The sequence below is a fragment of the Sorex fumeus genome, unplaced genomic scaffold (genome assembly GCF_029834395.1).
Source record: "Sorex fumeus unplaced genomic scaffold, SorFum_2.1 ptg000054l, whole genome shotgun sequence".
Lineage (NCBI taxonomy): Eukaryota > Metazoa > Chordata > Mammalia > Eulipotyphla > Soricidae > Sorex > Sorex fumeus.
The window spans coordinates 2,042,992-2,058,571 of NW_026606111.1; the positions used below are offsets into that span (position 1 = coordinate 2,042,992).

At 62.8% G+C, this 15,580-nt stretch overlaps 1 protein-coding gene across 4 annotated transcripts in view; it reads left to right on the top strand.

Annotated features, from left to right (window-relative positions):
- DENND3 (DENN domain containing 3) overlaps nucleotides 1-15,580 on the top strand; it is a 29,499-nt gene extending 13,919 nt beyond the window's left edge. The window contains exons 10-23 of one of the 4 annotated variants that reach the window (XM_056125054.1): nucleotides 1,479-1,575; nucleotides 1,995-2,098; nucleotides 2,372-2,568; nucleotides 3,162-3,683; nucleotides 6,176-6,435; nucleotides 7,250-7,420; nucleotides 7,897-8,026; nucleotides 9,436-9,543; nucleotides 10,400-10,539; nucleotides 11,175-11,335; nucleotides 11,728-11,861; nucleotides 14,516-14,634; nucleotides 14,714-14,851; nucleotides 14,925-15,580. In XM_056125054.1, coding sequence (XP_055981029.1) covers nucleotides 1,479-1,575; nucleotides 1,995-2,098; nucleotides 2,372-2,568; nucleotides 3,162-3,683; nucleotides 6,176-6,435; nucleotides 7,250-7,420; nucleotides 7,897-8,026; nucleotides 9,436-9,543; nucleotides 10,400-10,539; nucleotides 11,175-11,335; nucleotides 11,728-11,861; nucleotides 14,516-14,634; nucleotides 14,714-14,851; nucleotides 14,925-15,125 — 2,482 coding nt within the window. In that variant the 3' untranslated portion in view covers nucleotides 15,126-15,580. Of the gene's footprint in view, nucleotides 1-1,478; nucleotides 1,576-1,994; nucleotides 2,099-2,371; nucleotides 2,569-3,161; nucleotides 3,684-6,175; nucleotides 6,436-7,249; nucleotides 7,421-7,896; nucleotides 8,027-9,435; nucleotides 9,544-10,399; nucleotides 10,540-11,174; nucleotides 11,336-11,727; nucleotides 11,862-13,184; nucleotides 13,251-13,291; nucleotides 13,336-14,515; nucleotides 14,635-14,713; nucleotides 14,852-14,924 lie in introns of those variants that run through there. The other 3 variants (XM_056125055.1, XM_056125057.1, XM_056125056.1) reach the window with 3 other exon arrangements.

A 15,580-nucleotide genomic window follows, 5' to 3' on the forward strand; every position in this document is an offset into this window, starting at 1 on the left:
GCAAGGCAGATGCCCTACAGGGACAGATATGACAAGTGATAAACCATGTGGCAACACATAATGGGCAGTAGATACAGTTCGGCCGCTCTCTCTCTTGCACATTGTCTTTCTGTCTCTGTCTCTGCCCTCCCCTTTCCTCCATCCTCTTACCTTCCCTTTGTCTCTGCTTCCTCCAAGTCTCAGAAGTGGCTGCACACACATCCCCCCTGTGCTGGAAGGCCCCGCCCCAAGAGTCAGACCAGGCCTGTTGGCTTGGCAGCACTGTTTGTTGCTCAGATCGCCACTTAGCGCCATGTTCTGTGGAGAATTCACCTCAGGACCGGGGTGGTGTGTTGGAGTCTGTGTGACCCGGCAGCCTCTGTGTGGAGCTGCGTGTGGCCCTGGTGCGCAGGCATCAGCCTCTGTTCCAGCCCGGGCCGAGTATGGCGGAGCCCCCCACAGGACTGCAGGCCTGCGTAGCTAGATGGTCTGAGCACTGCTGAGAGTCCTCCGCAAGACAGTTAGTTTATTTACTAACTGGTTTTGGGGCCAGATCCGGTGGTGCTCAGGGCTCACTCCTGGTGGGGCTTGGGGACCATATGGGGTGCTGGGAATTGAACCCCGGCCAGCCACATGCAAGACAAACGCCCTTCCCACTGTCCTTTCACCTGGCTCTGGACAGTTTTATCTAGGTTATTTTCATTCATTCTTTTGAAACAAGCTCTCATTCATGCTCCCTGTTTCCACACTCTGCTCGCTTAAATTCTCCAGAGCAGAGGGTAAGGACCACGGGGCGCTTCTGCCCCCTAGAGGTCACTAAAGATTCTGCAGCGGCTGTGGCTGTGGCCTTGATGCAGGGAGCAGATCAGAGGCCCCTGCTTTGGAGCAAGCACCAGGGGCCCGGGGCTGGCTGGTATTGAGCTGCTAAGTGCTCAAAAGCGCCACCTGGCTAGGCCCGGGGGGCTGAACTCAGTTCTGCCGTGTGGATAATGCTGCAGCCATGCTTCCCCTGGCATCAGGAGCTTGAAGGCAGAGGTGACAGCGCCCTCACCCGGGGGCCGGGTGGGGCAGGGCAAGGCTGAGCCACTCACCACACCGTGATACCATGGAGCCCTGCACTGGGCATGGTGTGCACTGCTGCATGTGCGTGTAGATTGCTGCGTGTGCGTGTACACTGCTGCGTGTGCGTGCAGATTGCTGCGTGTGCGTGCAGATTGCTGCATGTGCACTGCTGCGTGTGCACTGCTGCATGTGCGTGTAGATTGCTGCATGTGTGTATGCACTGCTGTGTGTGTGGACTGTTGCGTGTGCATGTGGACTGCTGTGTGTGCGTGTAGATTGCTGTGTGTGTGCACTGCTCTGTGTGGTTTAGACTGTTGCGTGTGTGGTGTGGAGTGCTGTGTGTGGTGTGGACTGCTGCGTGTGCCGTGTAGACAGCTGTGCTGGGCGCTGTGCGGAGCGTGTGGCCTGCCCGTCTCTGACACCACCTGTCTCCTCAGGGACGTGAAGACTCACCTGAGCTACGAGCATCGGGTGTTCCACAGCGAGGAGTTCCTCAGGACGCGCGCCCCGGGGGACCAGCGCTTCTACGGGCAGGTGAGAGGTGCCGAGGAGCGGCTCCGGGCCCTTCTGGGCTCATTGACCAAGTGTGCCCACCCCCCTGAGACCCTGTGTGCGGGGGTGTGTGCTCACCAGCCCTGGGTAGCTGCTGGTCACCCTGCCCCCTTCTGTCACCTCCCCAGAGGGTCTCCCAGGTGCAGCCACAGGTGTGCTCAGAGGGTCCTTCCTCTCGGGCTGCTCCATGCCCAGCCCCTGCAGGGCTCTGGGCTCTGGGGAACCAGAACTCTGGGCTCTGGGCCTCTGCAGGACTCAGGCTCAGGCTGGCGGGTGGCTCACTGTCAAGCCCATGTTTGCTTTGGAGGCGGGTCAGCCTTTCCCTGGGGTAGGCTCTGCGTGGAGGGGGCCATGTGTGCCAACATCCCGTGGCGGCCATGCCGATGTCCCGTGCCTTGCAGGTTCTAGACACCTACATGTTTCACTCCTTCCTGAAAGCCCGGCTTAGTAGGAAGATGGACGCCTTCGCCCAGATGGACCTAGACACGCAGCCCGAGGAGGACAGGTATGGCTCTGGGGGTGCAGGGATCCCAGGTCCTCCCATCTGTACCAACAGGGCACCCTCATGTGCTCCTGGGACCCCCTGAGCCACTGACCAACACTGGCCTCCCCGCTTGGGCCCCTCTTGGGCTCCCCGGCCCCGGAGCTGGGTCTCTGCCCTTCCCAGCCTCAGCCCCAGCCCCCCGCCAACCCCTGCAGCCAGCATCTGCCTTGTCCTTGGCAGCGGGGAGATTTGGGGGAGGCCAGGAATGTGGCTCTGAGGTGTGGCTCTGCGCAGGCTTCCTGGCATGCTGATCAGCCCTCGGAGGCCAACGGCGGGGAAGCTGGCCTCCCGCAAGCCCTCGCCGCTGCGTGCGGCCCACAGGCGCATGGTGGTCAGCATGCCCAACCTGCAGGACCTCGCCATCCCTGAGCTGCAGCCCCGGAACGCGTCGCTGCGGAAGGCAGAGCCCGGGGACTGGGACTATGGCCCAGGTGAGTCCCCGCGGCAGCACAGCGAGGGCCCCGGCTCTGGGGGGTGCCCAGGCCGACGGGCAGGAACCCCAGGTCAGGCCAGAAAGAGGAGGGTCCCCGCATGCAAATCCGGGGCTAGCCACAGGTGGGAGTGATTCCAGCCAGGTGTGCCCTGAGGAGTTCTCAGCCCCCCGGGCCCTGAGGAGCAGAAGGCACCTCGCGGGACCCCGGGTGACATCTGTGGCAGTTGCAGGGCTGACACACTGGTCCCAGCTGGCTCTGGCCCCAGGGCTATCTGGGATCGGGGCCGAGTGTAGGCCCAGCCCCCGTTTCCATGTCTGTAAGGTGGGAGCCCGTCAGCCTGCTGGTCACAGTCACTCGGATGGAACTGTCACTTAACACTGTGTGCCAGGGTAATTAGCTTAGGCCCCTACTTCTACTTCCATTTGCACCCAAAGATGACATCAGTTCGTAGTCTCAGGGGACACTGTGAGCACATGGAGGCTCCCCTCATTCTGTCCAGGGTACGTGGAACTTTCTGGAACTTTCTGGAAGATGCTGGTGCCCCCCCCCCCATGTTGATTCCAAGGTCCCTGCATGCTTTCCCTTCTCAGCCCTGAAGGTGGCTCCGAAGTCCACGTACACCTTCAAGATCCCAGAGATCCACTTCCCGCTGGTGAGCCAGTGCGTGCAGGCGTACCATGCGGAGCTGGTGGCGCTGCTCAGCAAGGCCATGGGGCTGCTGGGCCCCGAGCACGCGGCCCTGCACGCCCGCTACCTGTACCTGCGTGGCCTCGTGCGCCTGCGCCAGGGCCAGCTGCTGGCCGCCCTCCTGGACTTCCAGAGCCTCTATAAGACCGATGTGCACATCTTCCCCGCCGACCTGGTCAAGCAGACCGTGGAGTCCCTGCCGGCGGCCACACGTGCCCAGGCCGAGCACATGCCTGAGCTGCGCAGGCTCATCAGCGAGGTCACGGAGCAGCCCCGGGATGCTGCCAAGGCCGACGAGCGCGTCAAGAACTTCGAGCTGCCCAAGAAGCACCTGCCGCTGGACGACTTTATGAAGACGGTGCAGGAGTCGGGCATCGTGAAGGACGCCAGCACCATCGGCCGCCTGTTCGAAGCGCTGACTGTGGGTGAGGCCCCAGGCGAGGGCTGCCAGGCCCTCCACGGTTCCTCCTGCGCCCCGTGTGGGACATGGGCCAGGCAGGAAGGGGATGCCTGCTCTGGAGATCAGATGCCCACCAGCTCTATACTGACTACAGGGGCACGGGGTGCAGGGGTGCAGGGGTGCATGGTGTGGGTATGTCACTGGTGTGTGTGTTACACTGGTGTGTGTGTGCTTTTTTTTTTTTTTTTTTTTTTTTTTTGCTTTTTGGGTCACACCCGGCAATGCACAGAAGTTACTCCTGGCTCTGCACTCAGGAATTACTAATGGTGGTTCTCAGGGGACCATACGGGATGCTGGGAATCGAATCCGGGTCGACTGCGTGCAAGGCAAATGCCCTACCCACTGTGCTATTGCTCCAACCCCGGTGTGTGTGCTCTCTGGTGTGTGGGTATTACACTGCTGTGTGTGTGCTGGTGTGTGTGTTACACCAGTGTGTGTGCTTGCTCGTGTGTGGGTTTTACACTGGTATGTGTCCATGCTGGTGTGTGTGCTTACCAGTGTGTGTGTGCATGCTGATGTGTGTGTTACACTGGTATGTATGCATGCTGGTGTGTGTATTACACTGGTGTGTGTGTTACACCAATGTGTGTGCATGCTGGTGTGTGTTACACTGGTATGTGTACATGCTGGTGTGTGTGTATGCTGTTGTGTGTATTATACCGATGTGTGTCCATGCTGGTTTGTGTGCTTACCAGTGTGTGTGTGTGTTGGTGTGTGTGTTACACTGGTATGTGTGCGTGCTAGTGTGTGTGTTGCACTGGTGTGTGTGCATGCTGTTGTGTGTATTACACTGGTGTGTGTGCATGCTGGTGTGTGTGTTATACCAGTGTGTGTGAGTGCTGGTATGTGGGTATTACATTGATGTGCATGTTAAACTCATGCGTGTGCATTACTCTGGTATGTGTACATACTGTTGTGTGTGTGTTACACTGGTATCTATGTTATTCTGGTGTGTGTTTGCATGCTGGTACATGTGTTACACTGGTATGTGTGCATGCTGGTGTGTCTGTTATGGGTGTGTGTTACATTAGTGTGTATACATACGGGTGTGTGCATGCTGGTGTGTGTGTTACTCTGGTGTGTGTTCCTACTGGTGTGTATGACACTGATGTGTGTGCATGTGTACTGGTGCATGTGTGTTGCACTGGTGCATATGTATGCTGGTGTGTGTTACACTGGTGTGTGTTGGGTGTGTACACTAGTTTATAGTGATCCTGGACATGCAGTGACCATGGCCATGGGCATGTTCTGTGCAGCCCTTTTGGGCTTCAGGTCAGCTGCTGATTGGGGTCAGCTCTGCTTCCACTGTGGGTGCTTGTGTCCCTGTCCCTGGCCAGAGCTTTCTGGTCCCCTTTGCCCCATCTCCAGAGCCCGTGAGGCTGCCTGGAGTGTGCACGCACACATGTACATGGGTGAATGTGCATGCTTGTGTGCTTGTGTGTGGGCATACATGTACATGTGAGTGTACATGTGTGTGTACATGTGTGCAGGAAGTGGTTTGGGGCTCTGAAAGAGGTGCTGCCTGCCCAGTTGCTGTGGGACCCAGCCAGTGGACACTGTCCACCTGCTGGCGGGAGAATGACTAGGGTGCCTGGCTCAGCCAGGGCCTGTGTGGGGCGTGGGGCCCGGCAAGTTGGTTGAGAGGGTGGTGCCAGGGGACCGCTGTGGCAGGATGGGACATTTCCTGTGGGTGTAGAAGGATAAAGAGGACTATTTTGGGCACATCAGGACGGCCCAGGCTCGGCAGGAATCCCCCAGTCTGCTCTGGGACACATGTGGCCTCGGGAACAGGGGCTGTGAGGAACGAGGTTCCTGAGGTGGGTGAGCCGTCGGACTTGGCTGGGGCTGGGAATGCCAAGGGAGGGACGCAAGAGTCCTCGCACAGGGTGGAGCTGGAGACAGCGGCGCGGAAGGGGCCCACGGCGCAGAGGTGGGCAGCCTGAGGGCCCCATCCCAAGCCCATCACAGCACTGCCCCAAGGCACAGGAACTAAGCACTGAGGGGACAGCACCTTTAGGGTCGCTGCAGCTGCAGAGGCAAAGCCCTTTCCTGTGGGTCCACCCGAGGGCAGGCGAGGGCAGGAACAGGCAGATAGGCACGGCGGGTGGGCACAAGGGGCAGGCATGGGGTGGGCTTGGGATGGGCGCAGACAGGTGGACAGGCCAGGGGATGGCACAGGGGATGGGCACAGGCAGGCACAGTCGGCAGGCACAGCTGTTGGGCATAGGCGGGCAGGCATAGCAGGTGGCACAGGTGAGTGGGCACTGGGGAGCTCTGTCAGTCTGCGGGCGGGTCCCAGGTGCCCCTATCCCAGAGCTCTTGCCCGTAGCTCAGTGGCCCCCGAGGCCCAGTCAGTGGTGACCATGACTGACATTGGAGGACAAACTTGGCGGGGCCGTGGGTCCCCGCTGGGGCGCGGTCCCGCAGCAGCCCCCGTCTCTCTCCGATGCTGCACAGGGCAACAGAAGCTGATCGACCCCGACACCTTCCGAGACTTCTACATGTGCTGGAAGGAGGCGGAGGCCGAGGTGCAGGAGGTGAACCTGCCGCCGTCGGTGGTCGAGTACCTGGACAAGAACGAGTGTGTGTACAAGCTGTCGAGCTCCATCAAGACCAGCCGCGGCGTGGGCAAGATCGCCATGACGCAGAAGCGCCTGTTTCTCCTCACCGATGGCCGGCCCGGCTATGTGGACATCACCACTTTCAGGGACATTGAGGTGGGCTGGAGAGGGGGAGGTCGGGAGGGGGCCTGGCCCTGGCCACGCGGTCTGAGATGCTGGGGGACCCTTCTCCGGGATTGCCCAGGAGGGTGCCTGGCCGATCTTCCCCCTGAAGGAGGGACGCGGTTGTCTCTGGGCCTCTGTGCTGTCCTCTGGGCACAGCCATGGCAGGGCACACACTGGCCCTGATGGTCACACACTGACACCGAGACCCTGCTGCCAGCATACAGCGAGCCTGGGTGAGGGTGGGGTCCCCTCGCCCGGGCCGGATCCCCCTTGACCAATGCGGTGGATTGAAGCCCCCCCCCCCCAGGTGGAGGAGGTCTCCATCACCCCATCCCTGCTTTACCTGGCTCTCAGACCAGACTCTGGAGGCTGCCCCCTCCCCTCCCCACCCACCCTCTGGGGTACTTTGGGACCTCTGTGCAACCCGGTCCCCACCAACTCTCTGGCTCCAGTTCTGACCCCAGCCTGCATGGCTCTCCCTGACCCACAGGGCTGCCTGTCCCGGCCCCGCCCCTCATGATCCCGCCCCCTTTCTAGCCACGCCCCTTTCTAGTCACGCCCTTTCTAGCCACGCCCCCTTCTGGCGACACCCGCTCTCGCCACGCCCACCCTCACCCTGCTCCTGAGTCCCATCCCTGACCGAAGTCCTGTCCTTGACCTTGCCCCTCTCACCTCACCCTGCTCCTGACCTTGCCCTGCCGTGACCTCACCCCATCCCACCCTACCCCTACCCCTGCCCCACCCAACTCTCCCCGCCAGGCCCCGCCCCCTGCCCACCGGCCCTGACCCGCCCACTGTGTGGCAGGAAGTGCGGCTGGGCACCTCGGCTTTCCTGCTGCTGCGGGTCCCCTCCCTGAAGATCCGGACTCAGTCCCGGAGGGACGTGTTCGAGGCCAACCTGAAGGGCGAGTGCGACCTGTGGCACCTGATGGTGAAGGAGATGTGGGCCGGGAAGAAGCTGGCGGAGGACCACAAGGTGGGTCCCGGGAGCCCTTAGGTGTTGCGGGCCTTAGGGCTGGGTGCCGCCCGGTAGGGGCTCAGGGTGAGCTCACAGGAGGAGTCCCAGGCATTGGGGGCAGCCCAAGGACAATCCGGTTGGATGGCCAGGAATGTTCAGAGACCGAGAGGGTGGTCCAGCACGAGGCAGGACCCCAGGGGCCAGGTGGACCTCGAGGCTTCACCACCCACATTGCCCAGGGCCTAGGCCACCTCCGTCTGGGACTTCAAGACAAGTGGGAGGAAGGCCAGTTCCATCGTGTCTGGTGCCCTCACTCAGGACCCTGCACCCCCAGTGCCCTGCCACCCTGACACAGGCCTGTGTGGTCTCTGGAGGGCAGTGAGGGGGAGGGGGTGACTGGAACCCACACCCGCCTGGCCTGGGGTGCCAGTGTCCCAGGTGGGGCCCTGGGAAGTGGCCAGGGGGCACGTGCTGAATTGGCCGTCTCTGCTCAGGACCCCCAGTACATCCAGCAGGCTCTCACCCATGTGCTGCTGATGGATGCAGTGGTGAGCACGCTGCAGTCCCCGGGCGCCGTGTACGCCGCCTCCAAACTCTCCTACCTCGACAGGCTGCAGCAGGAGGGTAAGGGAAACCATGGCCCGCAGGGGCCTGTCCTCTGTGGCTGCCCAGGGACAGTTGTGTCCAATGGGAGGCAGGCCCCCAGCACACACACACACGCACACACACACAGATACACACACTCATACACACTGACAGACACACACACTGACATACCGACATTCATACGCTCTAACACACACACTGACACATACCGACACACACTGACACATACCGACACACAGACACACACTCACACACTGACACACACTGACACATATACACACTGACACTGGCCTGGGGTGCCAGTGTCCCAGGTGGGGCCCTGGGACACACACACAAACACAAACACAAACACTGACACACAGACACACACTGACAGATACACACACTGACACACAGATGCATACTGACACACACACCAACAAACACTCTGACAGACACTCTCTGACACACACTGACAGATACACACACTGACACACAGATGCATACTGACACATACACCAACACACACTCTGACACACACACACTGACACATACACACACTGATAGAGACACGGACACACACTGACACACACATACTTACACTCACTGACACAGATACACACTGACACACACTGACACATGCTGACATGTACTCATACACACTGACACACACTGACACACTCTGACACATACACACACAGACACACTGACATACACTGACACACACTGACACACTCTGATACATACACACTCAGACACACTGACACACACTGACACAAACACACACTCACACACACTGACACCGACACATATACACTCTAACACACACTGACACATACTGACACACACACAAACACAAACACTGACACACAGACAGACACACACCAAGACACTCTGACACACACACTGACAGAAACACACACTGACACATATACACACTGATAGAGACACTGACACACACATACTTACACTCACTGACACAGATACACACTGACGCACACACTGACACATAGTGACATGCACTCACACACACTGACATACATACTGATACATACACTGACACAGACACACAGATGCTGACACATTGACACACAGACATAGAGACACATGCAGACGCACACACTGACACACACATGCACTCACTCACAGGGTGACACAATTGCCCTTGCAGTGCCCTTGGGAAGCGTGGGCCTCTTCCCTGCACGGGGAGCAGAATCACACTGTTCCACACCCCTCGGGGCCACCCATCCCTTCTGCCGTATCTGCTGCCTCCACTCTGGGGCACCCAGCATGTGAAGAAGGGGGGTGCAGTAGAGACCGAGCCCCCCACAGACACGGAAGCTGCTCACACGGCAGGGCGCCTTTCCCCAGCACCCGTGCCTAGCGTTCCGAGGGGCCCCGGGAGAGGTGGGGCGAGGGGGTCGGCCCACCAACTCCTGTGTTCTCAGCGCCCATGGCTGTTCCCAAGACCACCTCGGAGACGCTGAAGCACAAGATCAACCCGTCAGCTGGGGAGCCGCTGCCACAGGCAGTGGATGTGCTGCTGTACACTCCAGGTAGCCCCCGCCCCCCGCACCTGCGTCCCCCCCAGACAGCCCCCCCCACACCTGCATCTGCCCCAGGCAGCCCCCCGCACCTGCATCCTGGGAGAGGGCGGACAGTGAGGGGGTGAACACGAGTCTGGTCACCTGAGCACTGGATGCTGGGACAGTCACGCCTTAGAAGTCGGGGTGGGGGGCCGGGGAGATAGTACAGCAGGGAGGGTGCTGGCCTCGGATGCAGCTGACCTGGGTTCCATCCCCGACACCCCATGTAGTCCCAAGTCCACCAGGAGCGACTCGTGGGCACAGAGCCAGGAGTAACCCTGAGCACACACTGCCAGCGGGGACTCAAAAAACAGAACCAGACAAATAAACAGAGTCAGGCGGCAGAAGGAACAGGAAGCTGAGGCCCGGGATGTGCCTGGTCCCTTGGAGCTTTCGGCTGAACATGGGGCAGGATGTGGGGGGAACATAGGGGCTGCTAGGCAGAAGCAGTTGAGGGTGGCCAGAGCATCACACGGGCTCTCGGGCTGTCACTGGAGTCCTTGTCCACACACTGTCCCCAGGAACAGCCACCTGCACCCCCCAGCCCCGCACGCAACCGAGCTGGATGCACCCGCCATGTGTGCGGGGCTCACCTTGTCTTGGGGACCCTCTTCCCACCAGTCACAGAGCCTGGGCTGGAGGGTTGGACCCCCGGATCACATCCTTCCCGGCCCAGCTCTGGGGGGTCCCACCCTCCGTGAGGCAGCCCCCCCCCGCCTGCCCCGATTACCCAGCCCCTGCACCCCTGCAGCCCGCGCCGTGCCCCGTCCGACTCCACAGCCGAGGGGGCCTGGGGTGACGGGTGCGGGTGCGGCGACTTCCCCAGGGCACCTGGACCCCGCGGAAAAGGCCGCTGATGCACACCCGAAGCTGTGGTGCGCGCTGGGCGCCGGCAGGGTGGTGGTATTTGACGCGTCCTCCTGGGCCGTGCACCAGCACTGCTTCCGTGTGGGCACCGCCAGGCTGGTGAGTCCGGGCACACGCCCCCTGGGCCTCCGTTGGTGGGAGGGGGGCATTCTTCCCTGCAGTGCCCAGGGACTCAGACCTCACTAGAGCCGTCTTCACCCCTGGGCCATGCTTACGGGAAGTTGCTGCCTGACTGGTCCCCCCAACCCACCCCCGCAGCCCCCTGACCCCCAGATCCGAGAGATGCTCAGTCCGTGTCTCTGTGTCTCGTGGCTGCGTGGGCCTGGAGCTCTGAGATCTGGGGCCTCGGTGTGGGGGACACAGGCCACCCTGCGGCTTTCTTCCTGCTGTCCAGTGCCACTCTGGGGCTGCGCCCTCACTTTGCACGTGGCCAACCCTGCTTTGCACACGTTCCTCGGTGCCCCACGAGCAGTGATCCCTGACTGAGCACAAAGCCAGGATTCAGGCCCGAGCACCGAACCAATGAAGAAAATACAAAAGGGCTGGAAACCTCCCGCGGGATTGCACGTCCTTGTGCCCGCAGGTGCCAGGGTGCTGCCCCGCCCTGTGGGCGCACGGGCACATCACCACCGTCTTCCCCAGACATGCCCAGCCGCGTGCCCAGCGCGGGGCTGGCGGGGGCTGGCGCAGGCTGGGCGGTGGCAGTGGCGAGCGGCTCTGCCGTGTCTGCGCAGAACTGCATGGTGATGGCGGAGCAGAGCCAGGTGTGGGTGGGCTCCGAGGACTCGGTCATCTACATCCTCAACGTGCACAGCATGTCCTGCAGCAAGCAGCTCACCGACCACCGCCACAGCGTCACGGGCCTGGTGCTGCAGGACAGCTCGCAGGGGACCAGGTGTGGGCACTGGTGTGCGCACGTGTGCATGTATGCGCAGGGGTTGGGGGGGGCTAGGTGCGTGCTCTGGGAAAGGGAGGGCTGTGGGGTGTGTATGAACCAACATGTGTGTGTGCGTGCACGCGCGCGTGGGGGCTGGGTGCAGGAGAGCTGTGGGGGGGAGGGGAGGGGGTGCTGCCTGCTCTGCAAGGACAGCGCTGTGACTGGCACGGCAGGAACCTGCCTCAGGAGCTGCCCATGGGGGTCCCCATCCACCTCCTAGAAGGACCCGGAGGACCTTTCCCCGCTCTGCAGCCCAGACCCCCTCCCCTCTCCACCTGTCTCTGGGGGGCACCGCTGAGACAGATGAACCCCGGAGGGAGCGGGAACTCAGTGCCTTCTGGTCCCCGCAGCGAGGTGTACTCCTGCAGCGTGGACGGGACGGTTCTGGCCTGGAACGTGCGCTCCCTGCGCGTGACCCGACGCTTCCAGCTGCCCTGCGGTGGCCTGTCGTCCATCATGCCCTGCTGGGAACACCTCTGGTGCTGTAAGTGGGGTCCAGCCCCGCAGGGCCCTCTCTGCCCCGCCCCTGCAGGCCTGCTCCCCGCCTCACCCCTGCAGGCCCCTCTCTGCCCCGCCCCTACAGGCCCCTCTCTGCCCCACCCCTGCAGGCCTGCTCTCCGCCTTCACTCTTGCAGGCCCTTCTCTGCCCCTCCCCTGCAGGCCCCTCTCTGCCCCTGCCCTGCAGACCTGTTCCTCGCCTCACCCCTGCAGGCCCCTCTCTGCCCCGCCCCTACAGGCCCCTCTCTGCCCCACCCCTGCAGGCCTGCTCTCCGCCTTCACTCTTGCAGGCCCTTCTCTGCCCCTCCCCTGCAGGCCCCTCTCTGCCCTTGCCCTGCAGGCCTGCTCCTCGCCTCACCCCTGCAGGCCCCTCTCTGCCCCGCCCCTACAGGCCCCTCTCTGCCCCACCCCTGCAGGCCTGCTCTCCGCCTTCACTCTTGCAGGCCCTTCTCTGCCCCTCCCCTGCAGGCCCCTCTCTGCCCCTGCCCTGCAGGCCTGCTCCTCGCCTCACCTCTGCAGGCCCCTCTCTGCCCCGCCCCTACAGGCCCCTCTCTGCCCCACCCCTGCAGGCCTGCTCTCCGCCTTCACTCTTGCAGGCCCTTCTCTGCCCCTCCCCTGCAGGCCCCTCTCTGCCCCTGCCCTGCAGGCCTGCTCCTCGCCTCACCCCTGCAGGCCCCTCTCTGCCCCGCCCCTACAGGCCCCTCTCTGCCCCACCCCTGCAGGCCTGCTCTCCGCCTTCACTCTTGCAGGCCCTTCTCTGCCCCTCCCCTGCAGGCCCCTCTCTGCCCTTGCCCTGCAGGCCTGCTCCTCGCCTCACCCCTGCAGGCCCCTCTCTGCCCCGCCCCTACAGGCCCCTCTCTGCCCCACCCCTGCAGGCCTGCTCTCCGCCTTCACTTTTGCAGGCCCTTCTCTGCCCCTCCCCTGCAGGCCCCTCTCTGCCCCTGCCCTGCAGGCCTGCTCCTCGCCTCACCCCTGCAGGCCCCTCTCTGCCCCGCCCCTACAGGCCCCTCTCTGCCCCACCCCTGCAGGCCTGCTCTCCGCCTTCACTCTTGCAGGCCCTTCTCTGCCCCTCCCCTGCAGGCCCCTCTCTGCCCCTGCCCTGCAGGCCTGTTCCTCGCCTCACCCCTGCAGGCCCCTCTCTGCCCCGCCCCTACAGGCCCCTCTCTGCCCCACCCCTGCAGGCCTGCTCTCCGCCTTCACTCTTGCAGGCCCTTCTCTGCCCCTCCCCTGCAGGCCCCTCTCTGCCCCTGCCCTGCAGGCCCGCTCCCCACCTAACCCCTGCAGGCCCTTCTCGGCCCCACCCCTGCAGGTCTGCTCTCCCCCACCTTTGCAGGTAGCTTCCTGCCCCAGCCCTGCAGGCCCCTCTGCTCTGTGCGCCACACTACCCCTTCAGCTCTGCTTCCTTCCTGGCCTCAGCTGCAGCCCTGCCTTCCTCCTCCTGAGCTGCTCTCCGCCTGCCCCGGTCCGTGGGACGCCTCCCCTGCGCGGCTGCTGGGATGCCCGTCTCCGTGCGGTGGGTCACAGCTCCCAGGGACGGCGAACTGCTGGGGGGGCTGGTGGGGAGGTGCCCGGTGGCAGGTTCTGTTCCTGGGTGCTTCTCTGTGCTGCGCTCGGTGGGGCGACAGGGCTGCGTGCTGCCTTGACCCCTCAGACCCCTCAACCCTGCAGTGTCTCGCCTCACCTCTGCTGCACACACGGGTCCCTCCTGTTCCCGTCTGCTCAGAATGTTAGCTCCTTGGGCCCTGTGAGCACTTTAGAATGGCGTGTGCTGTGTTCGTTGGGCCGTCAGCACGGCGCTGGGCCTGAGCCTACAGCCCCCGACCTTTCCTCTTCGTGCCTGTGTCTGTTGGCTCGGCACAGCCTGCCCCGTCCTCCACAGCACTCCCGACAGTGCTCAGGACTGACTCCTGGCTCTGTGCTCAGTGATCACTCCTGCCAGGCTCAGGAGACCCTTTAGGGTGCAGGAATGGAACCCAAAATGGCCACATGGGTACTTGGCCTTGGCGAGGTGGCCACACGTCGGCCACCTGCACACGGCCAGCCACACTTGCCTCTGCGGGCTCCTCTCAATGTGGGGGGCTCTGCCAAGATCTCGCTGCGGGTCTCCACACTGGGGCCCCCAAAACAGCCCAGGAGCACCACGTCTGTCGTCGCCCGCTGCTCCATGCCTCAGCCCCCTGCCTTGAACCTGCCTTTAAGAATCCCAGGCGGGTGCCTGTCCTCCGGGGAACCCCACTGTCTGCTGTGCACGCCCCGCCCTCGCTGCAGCTATCCCTTTCTCCTTCCCCCGGGCCGGAGCTGGTGACTGTCACGGCATCTTCCTGGGCATCTGGTCTGCTCACCTGTGGCTGTGTGGCCAGCCAGGACCTCACCCTTCTGGTCTTGTGCGTTCCTGACCATCAGCACCAGCTCCACTCTCTCTATGCAGCCCTACCCAGCCCTGCCCAGCCTTTCCCAGCCCTGCCCGCCCCTGCTGGTCTCCTCTGTCCCTGTGCCTGTTTCTCTGTTCTCAGCCTCGCCCTCTGCTCTCCAGCAGAGGGTGCTGGTGGGGCTTACCAGCGGGGTCACCTCCTGGGAGCAGCAGGGCCCCGAGCTGCTCCTCCGGGGGCTTCCCTGACACCAGCGCCCGCACCCGCGCAGGCACCTCCAACAGCATCCTGGTTGTAACCTCGAAGGGCTTCCTGCGCCAGGAGCTGCGGATTGATGACACCTTCAAAGAGACCAGCACCTGCTTCCTGGCCTTCCAGCTGCTCCCCAAGGTAGATGCGGCTGGCGTGGCAGGCACCGCACTGTCCCGACCCGCGGTACCCGCCAGCACCACCCTCACTGTCTTTTCAGCAGGAGCAGCTGTGGGCTGTGTGCTCGGGCTACGCCTGCATCTACATCTGGAGCCTCCGGGACATGAGCCAGCCCCCTGAGCGCATCCCCCTGCAGGACTGCGCCGAGATCCGGTGCATGATCCGGGTGAAGAAGCAGGTGAGAGCTGCGGTCTGTCCTCTGCCTTGGGCACCCCTCCCTGGCCGCCGCCTCAGACCCTTCCTCCTTGCAGATCTGGGTGGGCGGCACGGGGCTCTCGCAGGGCCAGACCAAGGGGAAAATCTACGTGATCGACACGGACAGGAGGACAGTGGACAAGGAGCTGGTGGCGCACGCTGACACCGTGCAGACTCTGTGCTCAGCAGAGGACAGATATGTGCTGAGCGGCTCCGGCGCACAGGAGGGGAAGATCGCTATCTGGAAGGTGGAATGAGGAACCGGGGCGGAGACCCCCACCGTGCCCCCGCCAGCAGCCCGCAGCCGGGGCAGTCCCCTGCACTGAGTCTGGAACGTTCCAGAATCCACCACCAGGGGCCGCACCAGAGTCAGTCACCCCACTGACACTCCTGCCCCGTTCACGCATTCCCTCCCCAGCTACTAACAAGATCAGGTGTGCTCCATGCCGGGCAGATGGTCACTCTGTGGCCGGCACAGGTGGGACCCAGGGTCCCAGGGACCAGGGGAGCCTGCACGGCCGGGGCCTCGCAGCCAGGCTAGGCCTGCCGAGCCAGCGTCAGTTAGCAGCCGACTGGTCACAGGCCAGAGTCCCAGTGGAACAGCGTGAAGGGGCCAAGCGACTGTACTGCAGTGCCCCGCCGTGGTGGTGAGGGTGCGCACTCTGTGGATATGTAGATGGTGCTTTATTTAACTGAAGATCTTAGCAGCAAA